Consider the following 13,273-nt stretch of genomic DNA (forward strand, 5'->3'; position numbering starts at 1 on the left):
TAAAAGGATCTTGAAATCTTGAACTGAACCTCTGATATTCAACAGGTTAAAATTGTTTAAATCAACCTCAGTTTTTGATGGCACTCTGGTAATAATAAAACGGATGTTCATCCTTTCCTCCTCCCTCTTTCTCTGATTTATGCTACGGTATTAGATGCTTATAATCGTCTATGATCCAACACTAACCACTAATATGGTTGGATTATAGACATGGGTGATATACGTCTCTCTGGATTGGGCCCGGCCTTTATAAGCTGGGAATCCCGTTAATCACGAATTTTGGTTTGGGCTTTAATTGCTAGCATTTATCCAGACTGAGCGTCCATCCTGGGAGGTGTTTCAATATAACAGTGTTTACACCATCCACACACTGGAATTTGATTTATGTGGCCTTCATAAAGCCTCCTCCTGCATAGCAAGTAGTTATGAATAGGTGATGATGTATTTTTACATATAGAGCCATCTATTAGAAATCTATTACCCATATAAGAAAGGTCCTAAGACCAACAAAGGGACTACTTTATTTCCGGTTAGATACTCACCTACCACTATAGGGTGTCCTATTACATTGATGAGCGAGTATCACTGGTGACATTGATATATGTTTATTTGTCTGTCATTTTTCTGGAGCCATATTTTTAGAGAATTAAATAAAAGTTATATTTTAGGGATCTGTCCTGTGAAAACTATATGAAAACATAACTTTAAACAATGCATTGATGTACACTTTGATACATTACCTCTTTAAGGGGTACAGACAGCGATCTTAAGCTGCTGACATGCTCTCCAAACAAAACTTGTCTGAGTTGGACACCAAAACGTCTCTGTAAGGGAAGAAGTACAAATGTTCCAAATAAGGGATCCCCAAATGAAACAGCCTCAAACTGTTCCAAAAGGTCCATGTAAAAATCATAGAAGGAAGCCAGTCCAGGAAGTGGTGCATCAAGCTTTAGAGATTCCATGAACTTAGGTTGACAGTAAAACACAGTAAGAGCAGCAGTGTATGAATGGACAGGACCTTCTAAAAAGAGGTCACTCCCTGTAAGAAACACACAAGCCAAACGAGCCAGCTTTGCAGCGGTGGGTATAGTCTGCAAGGAGCTCGGGCGCCAAGTTTCCAGAAGTAAGATCCACTGTAAGTTCCTGGTGACTGTGTTCACCAAATCAGGGGGAAGAGAGTTTACATTATTTCCTTTAGTCTCTGCATTGGCCACTTTATTGTAAAGGTTGATTAGTGGAAGGAACGACCAATCAGATGGTAAAATTGGACCTTTGGCTTCTGGAAGCATAGCAGTCCAGACAAAGCAAGTCCTTTCCTGGTAGACAACCTTGGAGTAGTCGAGAGCTTGTTTCATGTGTGCAAAGTGAATCAAGTAACAAGCCTGAATAGAAGGGAGATCTTTAAACGCTTCTTCTAGAAGAGCACCACGGCTTGGTGTGACGGAAACTGCAGCAACTGAACCAGGGAGCACTTGTTTGGCATCAGATGTAATGTGCAATATATCTGACAAATCTGCGGCTTGAGGTCCTCCTGAACTTCCTTCTCTGTGAAGATAAAATAATGAATGGTTAAAAGCAAAAGTCGCCCACTCACACTAGGTGTAAGATGTCACGCAATTCTGTGCTTATTAAAGGAGCTGCTTCACCAGGACATCTCCTGTCTATATGTCCAATTAGGGCATAAGGAGATAGAAGTGGTGTCGCCTGCTTGGACCCACCTCTATGTGTCACAATAGAGAGCCACTCTGTTAGAGCAGCCGCTAGCATCCATACAGCTGCAGGGGAAAGTATGGCTGCTCTTGGTCTTCCTCGGTTGATTGGCAATGCTCAGCTTCTTACACTCATTATAAAAATAAAAAAAATCAAGCCCCTAGAAGAAGTTGTCATTTTGTTGCAAAACTCATATAGTTAGTTGCATTGCAGGTGGATATACAAATGATCAGAGTTTTGAAAAGAATAGATGAACGGTCTTGCCAACTGAGGCCCTAAATAGTGGTTCCATACTTGGCCTACGAAAAGGCTTTCAGAGGCTACTTGTGTGTAGTGACCTCTTCTTCTGCTTCTCTAGAACCTGTTGACCACTAGACATTCTTCTAAGCAAGACAAAAAGCTCCTACAGGAGCAAAATTCTGTCCTATCTCAATGAACAAGTCCATCTAAATGACATTAGGGGTACGTTCACACGTAGCAGAAATGCTGCGGATTCTCCGCTGCAAAATCCGCATTTCCACATCCAAAAACACCATAGTTCATATGTTGTGGCTCTATGTTTGGTATATACTCTGCAAAATATCTCTGGTGTATAAACCAAATGAAAGCCATAACCACTTCAGGATCGAAAAAGTGACTAGAAACATTTTCCAGTCCTGAAGTGTGTGTGGAGCGGGCTTGGGAGCCAGGTTTTCACCATATCCGGAAGCTATCAGCGGTTTCTAATAGCTCTAAGAGTTAGTTCTGATCGCAGCAGTTATCCATTTAGATATCATGGTCAAAGTTAATGGTGAGTCTAAACAATGAGCAGGAGAGCGGGATCCCTTCTTGCACCCATCAGAACCCCCAACAGTGAGATCGGAAGGTGCCGATGGGCTAACATGGCTGCCCAGAGCCAACTGAAACCTCACAGGGCTGTCATGCATAGATGCCCAACAAGTCCTGCGCAAGGCAGGGCCTGAAAGGCAACATTAAAAGACTCCTTATACTGCAGTTGATCACAAGTTCACGTCCCCTGTGGGGGCAAAATAAAAGTGTAAAAAAGAATGTAACATATTTATTTCATTTTAAAAGCTAAAAAAAAAACATTTACCTATGTTTCCTATAAGACTAAAGAATTAAAAAACCTACATCTTTGGTATCACAGTGTACGTAAAAATCCGGACTATTAAGATATCTATCCCGCAAGTGAATGCTGTGAAAAAAAAATGACAGATAGGACAGAATGCCAGAATTGCGATTTTTACTTAATCTGGGCTCCCCTAAAATTTGAATAAACAGTGATCAAAGGGATTTAAGCACCCCAAAATGGTGGTAGTAAAAACTACAGCTCACTCTCCAAAAAAAAAAAAAAAAGAGTGCTCGCACAGCTCAAACAACAAAAAATAAAAAAAAGTTATGGGTATCAGAATATGGTGATGGAAAGCAATTTTTGTTTAAAAAAAAAAAACTTTTTAAAAATATGAAAGAATTCAAAAAGACTATATAAACTTGGTATCCCTGTAATCGTACTGACCCGCAGAACAGAGTCAATATATCATTTTTACTGCACCGTGAATGCTGTAAAAAGTAAAGACATCGAATATGGTGCAACTGCGTTTTTTTTCAGTTCCCCCCACTTAAAAATTAGTTACAGTTTCTCTGTACAATATATGGCATCATATATAAATGGTACCACTAAAAAATACAACTCGTTCTGCAAGCCTTCACACAGCTATGTCAATGGAAAAATTAAAAAAGTTATGGCTCTTGGATGGCGGGGAAGAAAAAAAACTAAAATAAAACAGATAAATCTGTGGCCCTAAAGTGGTTAAACACAAAGTGCAGTAAACAAACCAAAGAGGCCTTTTAAATGGGCAGATTCTCTGGCTGTTGATGAGCATTGCTCAACAATACTGCATGTCAGTTTGCACTCAAGCCCCCTTTACAGGCAACAAACGAGGTTTCGCTCACTTGTCAGATGATAGTTGATGGCTGATCATCCAATGATCTAAAGGGAACTTATTGGGGTTTTCCCAAAATTGACTTTTATCAATGTTGAAAGTCTGATTGATGTGGGTCTCACTGATGCAGAGAATTGGGGCACTGCATCCCCCTCTTCCCCTTACTACGAACTTGCTATTCCAGGGGTGTAGCTACATGCCTATGGGCCCGGGTGCAAAAGTTTATCTTGGGGACCCCTCAACTTTTTTTAACTCCTTAACGCAGAAGTGTAAGCTCCTGGGCCCCAATGTAAAACCTGTAACAGGGCCCCCGACTATAATGCTTTAGTCATAATATTGGGCTCCCTATATGGAGAAGAGAGGCCTTATGGGCCCCCTAAGGCTCCTCGGCCCGGGTGCAAACGCATCCCCTATAGTTACGCCAGTGCTTGCTACACCCCGCAATGATGTGGAGATTGAATGAAGCCTGCACAGTGCCACTCCACTCAATTCAATGGGGCTGACAGAAATAGCCAAGTGCAAGCACTTAGCTATATCCAACAGTGAATTCGCAGTGAGAAGAGTGGGATATGTGATGAATGTCAATTTTTGGAATACCCCTTTAATTCTTAAAAATAAAGCTTGCTGACAACTACAAACTTATACAAAAGTATATATAGTTACCGGTTGAGCTAGTGGGCCTTTCTAAATAATAACCAATAGGCTTGCGTGGATTAACCTCTTGACGCTACAGGGCGTAAGTTTACGTCCTGAAAGGGTGGTACTTACCACACCAGAATGTAAACTTACGTCCTGTGTTACGGCATGGTTTCAGAAGGTGAACCTGCACCATTCCGCAGCGCTGCAACTAATAGCAACGGGATATTAACAATAACAACAACGGGAATAGATACCAATATCCCCGCTGTCAACCCCCTACATATCGCAATCTATGTAGATCCCAGCAGGTAAAGTGTTCACATAGCACAGGATGTATTCACGGACGGACATTGGGTTGCCATGGCAACAGGATGCCAAATACAGGTGTATCGCTATTGTAAGCGATAAGGCATTGCAGTACAGAAGTCCTGAAATGCATTATTATATTGATTATAGCAGTTATGATTCAAGTCCCCTACAGGGACATAAAAGATTTTAAAAGAATGTTAAAAAAACAACCCAAAAAAGCCTTTTTTCTACGATTTGTATATGATAAAAAAAAATGTTTCCGTCCATGAAAAAATAAAAAGGTTATGGGACTTTTGAATGCAACAATGTGGAAAAAATAATTTCCAAAATAAAAGGGTTTTTATTGTTTAAAAGTGGAAAAAACAAAATGAAAATTATAATTTGGGTATTGTCATAATCATACCAGCACGCAGAAAAAAACGCATCATGTAATTTATGATTAGGGCTGGGTTCACAAGGAGTGGAATTGCTGCAAAATTACCATGTGGAAAGTCTGTGCGGCTCCTAATCCTGGGATTAGCCAGCAAAACGGACGAGATTTTGCAAAAATGCCAACGGCAAAACTGTTTTAAAACCCGGTACTAAAGGCTGCAAGTATTGAAGCTGCGCTTTTCCAGTGGAATTCTCGCAGTTTTTCGGTGCGGCCATTCCACGAGAATTCCACTGAAATTCTGTCCCGTATGACCCGAGCTTTAAACTGTAAAAAAAACTGTTGCAGAGTATATGTGGTTATTATCCCTGCTCTAAAAAAAAAGTTTATAAAATTTTTGCAATATGTATATGTACCCAAAAATGGTACCAGTAAAAACTACAGATCGCCACGCAAAAAACAAGCCCCCATATGGCATATGGCCCCCACTAGTCAAGTATATACAGTGTTATACAAAACAAGACAATAATATATTAATCATTTTTATAAGCAAAGTACACACTGAGGACTTACGGCATAAAAACTGGGTTGAATGTAAAGGAAGAAATAATCTTATGGGCCAGATGCTCACTGCCAGGCAAGAGTCGACTCAGTAAGGTGATGGAGACAGAATGACAAAGTGATGCATGCTGGGAATGCTCTGGATACATAGCTGTCTGAAGGGAAACAGAAGAAATTTAAAAAAATTACTGCTGTTCCCAATTTCTAGAATAAGAATAAAATTGTGAGAACGAAAAAAAAGGAGACCAGGAAAGATTAGAAATACACAGAAACAAAACTCACCAAAGAAGCTGGGAAATGCTGGTATCAGACATATGAGACAACACTACATAAGAGAACTACTAACCACTTTATATAGTAGAGATAATACAAAATACTGGAAGTGGTACTCGTGTCGCAGGAGCCAGTTGGAGGATGGAGTCACTGGTGGAGTCGGGCACTCACTTATCTCACGTAAGTAATTTTGAAGTCCTTTGTATCCCATGATAAAGGAGAACTGCACAAACAATAAATATATATATATTATTTTTTCATAAAGTAACAGCACAATAGAAATGGTTATAATTTGCTCTGAGCTCCTTCATACACCGGTCTCGTATGGGCTTTTCTAGTTAAATAGCCCAAATGAAAAGACTTGACATCTAAAGTATATTGGTGGGTTGTCGAACATTTATTTTATACAGGGTTTAAGCTTTTTTCCCTAAAACCAGAAATTCTTTTAAAAAACGAGCCTTGAACTTACTTTTAAGTCACTTTACACATATATTATACCGTTTCATTACCAACAAATTCCTCACTTATACATCTATTACCGAAATCATTCCCTTCAGAAGCTGGAGCAATCAGCGGTAATGGAGCAGAGCTGCGGGGAATTACAATTCTCAGTAGCGGCCCTGAGAGAAGTGTCAGTGGAATCCAGGCACCATTTACATCAGGATGTGTTATCCTCTCAGGGACTTGGCTGCAGAAATGTCCACAAGAGTCTATCTGCTTGTTTCTGGCAGAGGATAAAAAGTGTATAATAGTAGTTTATGCTTTTCGTAGATCATGCAGTGGGAGTGTGAATTTCCAGCAATGACTGTGCTATATTACACCATTACTCCTGTTCATAAGCAGCAGCAGTTGAGTTATTGATCTTAACCCCCTTCCACTGCAGCCCTTCCTTTTTTTTTCATTTTTCCATTCCCTCTTTCAAAAAATTGCAATTTTTTAACTTTTCTGGCGATAGGGCTTGTTTTTTGCAGGACAATCTGTATTTTTCAATGGTATCATTTTACATATTATAGAATGTATTGAAAAACTTTAAAGTATTTCTAAGTGGGGTGAAATGGGGAAAAATGCAATTATTCAATTTTTTTTCCTTTGGGGTGGGGGTGGGGCGGGAAGCAATCTGTATTTACAGAGTTCATGGCACAGTAAAGGTCCCATTATCTTTATTCTGTGGGCCAGCACAAACATGGCGATCCCAAATGTATATAGCTTTTTTATGTAGTACTAAATAAAAGTTTTGTTTTTTTTAAGAACAAAGCTGCTTTCTGTTTTCATCTTTTTAAGACGACCCCATGCTGTCATGACACTTAGGGTGGATTCAGACGACCGTATATCGGCTTGGTGTTCACGCTGAACCGATATACGGTGTCCTCATTTGCAGGGGGGGGGGGGGTGGAAGAGCCAGGAGCAGGAACTGAGCTCCCGCCCCCCTGCACTATTTGCAACGAAAGGAGGCGGGGGGCCAAATGGCGATAATTAGCCCCGCCCCCATCCCGCCTCTCCCCCCATTGCAAATAGTGCAGAGGGGCGGAGAGGAGGCAGAGGTGATATCTGCCGTGTATGGAGCCGGCTGTGCTTATGATCCCACTCCATACAATACCACCTGACATGCGCCGTACATTTATGGTGCATATCAGGAATGGGTTAAATGTACACTTTTGCAAACTTTTTGTTATTGTTCTGTTGCATCTAAAAGAAATATGCAGCAACTGTGCAAACAGTCTTGATCAAAAGTATCCCACAGTTGTGTGTCTACAACTCTTATGCAGATCTATAGCTTTCCTACCCGGCCTCGCTCACCTTGCCGACCAGCCCCTTGTGGATGTTGGTGATGCTGCAGATGAGGTTGAGCACAGCTGTCAGAATGGGGTAAGGTGATTTTTGTCCAGGCAGGCTGAATGGTGGCTTTCCTCCTGCGCAGCTCAAAGTCACAATACTACTGACAGACTCTGGCAACGGGGCGCAGGAAAGCTGATTAGACACAGCAGAGCAAGACCTTAAAGAAAAAGGTAAATGAAATTATGTTTTACAAATGACAATTTATGCACAATCAGTTTATAACAAATTAAGTTATATGGAGAAAAAGGCCTATAAAAAGGCTATGGAAAATGCCATTAGGAAGAACTAACTGCGTATAACACTGCAGTAATAGCGCATTTTACTCAAGAAAAAGGTTCCGTCTCAACATCATATTCATAATGGCCCTCAAGTGTCGAATACAAAAAAAAATCCACAGCACCAAATACATGAGATAAATAATTCAGATTTTATTTATCGAACATGTGATTCATTCCACATATAAAAAAACTCCTATCCAAAGTGTAACTGATGTTAGTAGATTAATGCAACGGCCGCAGTATTGCAACACGAACGTTTCAATCTAATTAATCTTTATCAACAAGAAAGGCTGATGTGGACTGACCAAGAGCAATCGGAACAAATCATCCCTAATATTAGTCACGAGGGCTGTGGATTTCTTGTCTGGAATAGTACAGACTTATTTTGGTCGTCGGCCTGCACTGTACTTACTTCAGACCGTGTGCAGGACTTTAAATTCGATTTTTCCTTTCTACTGTTTATTCCCACTGGGATATATTTACTTAGACTAGCATTTCATACACTGATCTAAGAAAAGTTTGTGCTGGCATAAATACGTCAAATGTATTAAGAAAGTTCAAATGTTGTAGGTTGCACCAGTTTTTTGTGTAAATCAGGTAAATCTAAGAGAAACTCTGCCAACTGAAATAAAAAAGTGCAGTAAAACTTTAGTAAGTTGCAAGTTTTGTACTTGGGCTTAAATTGGGAATTTTGTACAAGATCTATGTGTTTGCAGCAGACCTTGGGATGATTTACAGATGCATCCCTCTGATGGAAGCTTCGGACACATGCCTCTGTATAGGCATACAAGCCCACCATGTTTAAAAAAATTATATATATATTTATATATATCTACCGTATGGTTTTTTACTAGCTTTTTTCATACAGTTGAAAAAAAAAAAAGTATACCGACACACCCAAGCCAGACAGAGACTAAAACACACTTTTTTTTTACCTCCCTTGGGTTAATGGAAGCCTACGAATAAAGGCGCATTCAGACAACCGTATATCGGCTGGGTATTCACGCCCGGCCGATATACAGCGTCTCTCTCTGCAAGGGGAGGAGGCTGGAAGAGCCGTGAGCAGTGCTCTGAGCTCCTGCCCCCTCTCTGCCTCCTCTCCACCCCCTCTCTGCCCCTCTGCACTATTTTCAATGAGGAGAGGCGAGGCGGGGCTAATTCCCGAAACTTAGCCCCGCCTTGCCTCCTCTCATTGCAAATAGTGCAGATGGGCGGAGAGGAGGTGGAAAGGAGGCAGAGAGGGGGCGGGAGCTCAGAGCACTGCTCCCGGCTCTTCCAGCCAGAGAGAGACGCCGTATATCGGTCGGCGTGAGTACGCGGCCGATATACGGTCGTCTGAATGTGCCCTAAGTTTGACATATGCTGAAGAGCTTTCTCAGTGTGACTTGTCAGGGCAGCTACTCCATATCTTTTAACTTAAGAGTGAAATAATAGGGCTTGTTTAGTTTACGGCTTTAGTGCCCAATGCCCTCTCAGCTGACCCATTCTAGTTAATTGGCTCATGGAAGTTGTTTAACCTTTAAGATGCTGCAGTGCACTGAATGATGGGATGTAATTACTTACCTTCTGGCCTCTACATGACATCATCTCCCTTGCAGTAAGGTCATTCTAATTCCTATTAACCTCTGTGCTGTCGCAGTGGACTGAATGATGGGATATAACTATTTAGTTTATGATCTCCGCATGAAATCATCTTTCTTGGGTAGGATCAATAGAGTATTATTTCCATCAGTGCCGTTGTGGATATTTTGCACCTGTTTGAGTTATTTCTGACTTCTATATTAGGGGTTTTGTTATGCTGTGTTTTTAGTAGTCTGTGATTGCAGTGGATTAATCATTTTAAAGTTGGTAATATTTTTTTAAGTTGCGTTTTATTGCTTTCACCCTCGTCCACCCATGTGTGTAATTGGCCCTTGCATTTTGGAGGAATTTAGTACGGAGATTGTAATTATTTTTTTTCTGGTCCACTGAAACTATTTCAATCCGTTGTATCTGCCCCTTTCCTTGTTCTGTCCATCTGTAAGAGATTGAACTTGGAAAGTTTTATTTTATATGCAGCTTTGGAGGCCTTGATGGTTTGCATCACTACTACTATTAAGCTTTATTCATATAGCACCAATATATTCCGCAATACTTACAAATCAGAGGCAACATGAACAGACAAAAGACATTACATACAGTAGCAAACTAATAGACAATGTGAACAAAAGGGATGAAGGCACTGCTTGCAATCTATGAGGAAACAGGGATGACACAAGAGGTACAAGTGCTTGTCCTGTGCAATGGTCCAGCCATCTTTTAAATAAATAGGGTGGTATACATAAAGCTGTATGAACCATCCAGTATCTGTGTATATACAGATATGAAGTGCATTAGGGTGTATGGGGTGTGGGCTATTGGGTTCTGAGGGGGATTATAGAAGAGGAGTAAATTAAAAACAGTTAAAGTGGTTGTCTCGCGAAAGCACGTGAGGTTATACACTTCTGTATGGCCATATTAATGCACTTTGTAATATACATCATGCATTAAATATGAGCCATACAGAAGTTATTCACTTACCTTCCCTGCGCTGGCGTCCCCGTCTCCATGGCTCCGTCTAACTTCAGCGTCTAATCGCCCGATCAGACGCGCTTGCGCAGAAGGGTCTTCTGCCTTCGGCTCGGTCTGGCACGAGCGACGTTCTGGCTCCGCCCCCTTCTACGCGTCATCGCGTAGCTCCGCCTCGGCACACGTCATGGGGTGGAGCTACGCGATGACGCATAGAAGGGGGCGGAGCCAGAACGCCGCTGCTGCCGAACCGAGCCGAAGGCAGAAGACCCTTCTGCACAAGCGCGTCTAATCGGGCGATTAGACGCTGAAGTTAGACGGAGCCATGGAGACGGGGACGCCAGCGCAGGGAAGGTAAGTGAATAACTTCTGTATGGCTCATATTTAATGCACGATGTATATTACAAAGTGCATTAATATGGCCATACAGAAGTGCTGAACCCCACTTGCTTTCGCGAGACAACACCTTTAAGATTACGAGATATCACAAGCTTCCCTAAAAAGATGTGTTTTTACAGCATGTTTAAGATTGTACACTGATGGGATTACCTGCTTGTTTAGGGTAGAGCATTCCAGAGAACTGGTGCAGACGGGAATGGGAGGCTCTGATTATAGAGGAACTTTGTATAATGCCCCTTTTACGCGATTCGATTCTCATTTGAACAAGCGCACGAGTGAGTGACATCCCCGCTAAGGCTGTCTGTCCTCGGGCGTTTGAATTGCATTCCCCACAGCGATAATCTGGCCGCAGAGAACGCAGTGAACGCTCTCCATAGCGTTGCTATGGAGAGCGCACCCCCCCTGTCCACGAGCGGAGAATCATTGCGATTCTCTGCTCACGGCCGGCAATTTGCATATGCAAAGCATCTGCTGTTCTTGGAACTGTCAGCAGTGTTCCGCTCCGCCTTCCTTTTAACTCTTAAGTAGCTAATTAGCTTCATAAGAGTTTATGCAAAGATGATCACTCAGAACCGTTACTCAGACTGTTTAAGCGATTTTTGACCGATCATCTTTCAGTGTAATTGGGGCTCAATTCGTTTACAGTTGTTCGCACTTGTGCAGAAGGTTTAAAATTATTCACTTCTTGTTCAAGGTTCTGCATTTAGATGTAACGAGAAGTGAGCAAGCAGCTAATAATTTTTATGCAGGCTGAAACGGAGCAACAAACGAAAAGTGAACATAAAGCTGAACGATTTAGATGTAACTATTATCTTGCACTTTTATTCGTTTAAGCAAATTTTAAGCAACCATCATTATGTGTAAATAGGCCTTAGGGTTGATAGCAAAACAGAGAGCATAGGTAGGGTGTCAGATAGAAATAAGGGTGGAGATATAGGATGGTGCAGCACCGTGGAGAGCTTTATGGATGAGAGTGATGAGTATATACTGTATTCTCTAGTGGACGGGTAACCAGTGTAGTGACCGGCACAGGGTGGGGGCGTCAGGGTAGTGACCGGCACAGGGTGGGGGCGTCAGCGTAGTGACCGGCACAGGGTGGGGGCGTCAGCGTAGTGACCGGCACAGGGTGGGGGCGTCAGCGTAGTGACCGGCACAGGGTGGGGGCGTCAGCGTAGTGACCGGCACAGGGTGGGGGCGTCAGCGTAGTGACCGGCACAGGGTGGGGGCGTCAGCGTAGTGACCGGCACAGGGTGGGGGCGTCAGCGTAGTGACCGGCACAGGGTGGGGGCGTCAGCGTAGTGACCGGCACAGGGTGGGGGCGTCAGCGTAGTGACCGGCACAGGGTGGGGGCGTCAGCGTAGTGACCGGCACAGGGTGGGGGCGTCAGCGTAGTGACCGGCACAGGGTGGAGGCGTCAGCGTAGTGACCGGCACAGGGTGGAGGCGTCAGCGTAGTGACCGGCACAGGGTGGAGGCGTCAGCGTAGTGACCGGCACAGGGTGGAGGCGTCAGCGTAGTGACCGGCACAGGGTGGAGGCGTCAGCGTAGTGACCGGCACAGGGTGGAGGCGTCAGCGTAGTGACCGGCACAGGGTGGAGGCGTCAGCGTAGTGACCGGCACAGGGTGGAGGCGTCAGCGTAGTGACCGGCACAGGGTGGAGGCGTCAGCGTAGTGACCGGCACAGGGTGGAGGCGTCAGCGTAGTGACCGGCACAGGGTGGAGGCGTCAGCGTAGTGACCGGCACAGGGTGGAGGCGTCAGCGTAGTGACCGGCACAGGGTGGAGGCGTCAGCGTAGTGACCGGCACAGGGTGGAGGCGTCAGCGTAGTGACCGGCACAGGGTGGAGGCGTCAGCGTAGTGACCGGCACAGTGTGGAGGCGTCAGTGTAGTGACCGGCACAGGGTGGAGGCGTCAGCGTAGTGACCGGCACAGGGTGGAGGCGTCAGCGTAGTGACCGGCAGAGGGTGGAGGCGTCAGCGTAGTGACCGGCACAGGGTGGAGGCGTCAGCGTAGTGACCGGCACAGGGTGGAGATATTAGTGTAGTGACTGGCATAGGGTAAAGGCATCAGTGTAGTGACCGGCACAGGGTGGAGGCGTCAGTGTAGTGACCGGCACAGTGTGGAGGCGTCAGTGTAGTGACCGGCACAGGGTGGAGGCGTCAGTGTAGTGACCGGCACAGGGTGGAGGCGTCAGTGTAGTGACCGGCACAGGGTGGAGGCGTCAGTGTAGTGACCGGCACAGGGTGGAGGCGTCAGTGTAGTGACCGGCACAGGGTGGAGGCGTCAGTGTAGTGACTGGCATAGGGTAAAGGCATCAGTGCAGTGGCTGGACAGATAGATGAGCCTAGCAGTTGCATTCAGGATAGATTACAGAGGTAGATTTTAATGAGAGGAAGAATAATCAGTAGG

The 13,273-nt window shown here is 43.9% G+C and overlaps 1 protein-coding gene across 3 annotated transcripts in view; it reads right to left on the reverse strand.

The window, feature by feature from the left end:
- RPAP1 (RNA polymerase II associated protein 1) overlaps positions 1-13,273 on the reverse strand; it is a 58,094-nt gene that overhangs the window by 9,745 nt on the left and 35,076 nt on the right. For all 3 annotated transcript variants that reach the window (XM_066608300.1, XM_066608302.1, XM_066608301.1), the window contains exons 19-22: positions 7,603-7,798; positions 5,879-6,028; positions 5,545-5,687; positions 741-1,545 (exon numbers count right to left, since the gene is read on the reverse strand). In XM_066608300.1, the coding sequence (XP_066464397.1) occupies positions 741-1,545; positions 5,545-5,687; positions 5,879-6,028; positions 7,603-7,798 (1,294 nt within the window). The remainder of the gene's footprint in view (positions 1-740; positions 1,546-5,544; positions 5,688-5,878; positions 6,029-7,602; positions 7,799-13,273) is intronic.

The sequence above is a fragment of the Eleutherodactylus coqui genome, chromosome 6, assembly GCF_035609145.1.
Source record: "Eleutherodactylus coqui strain aEleCoq1 chromosome 6, aEleCoq1.hap1, whole genome shotgun sequence".
Taxonomy (NCBI): Eukaryota; Metazoa; Chordata; class Amphibia; order Anura; family Eleutherodactylidae; genus Eleutherodactylus; species Eleutherodactylus coqui.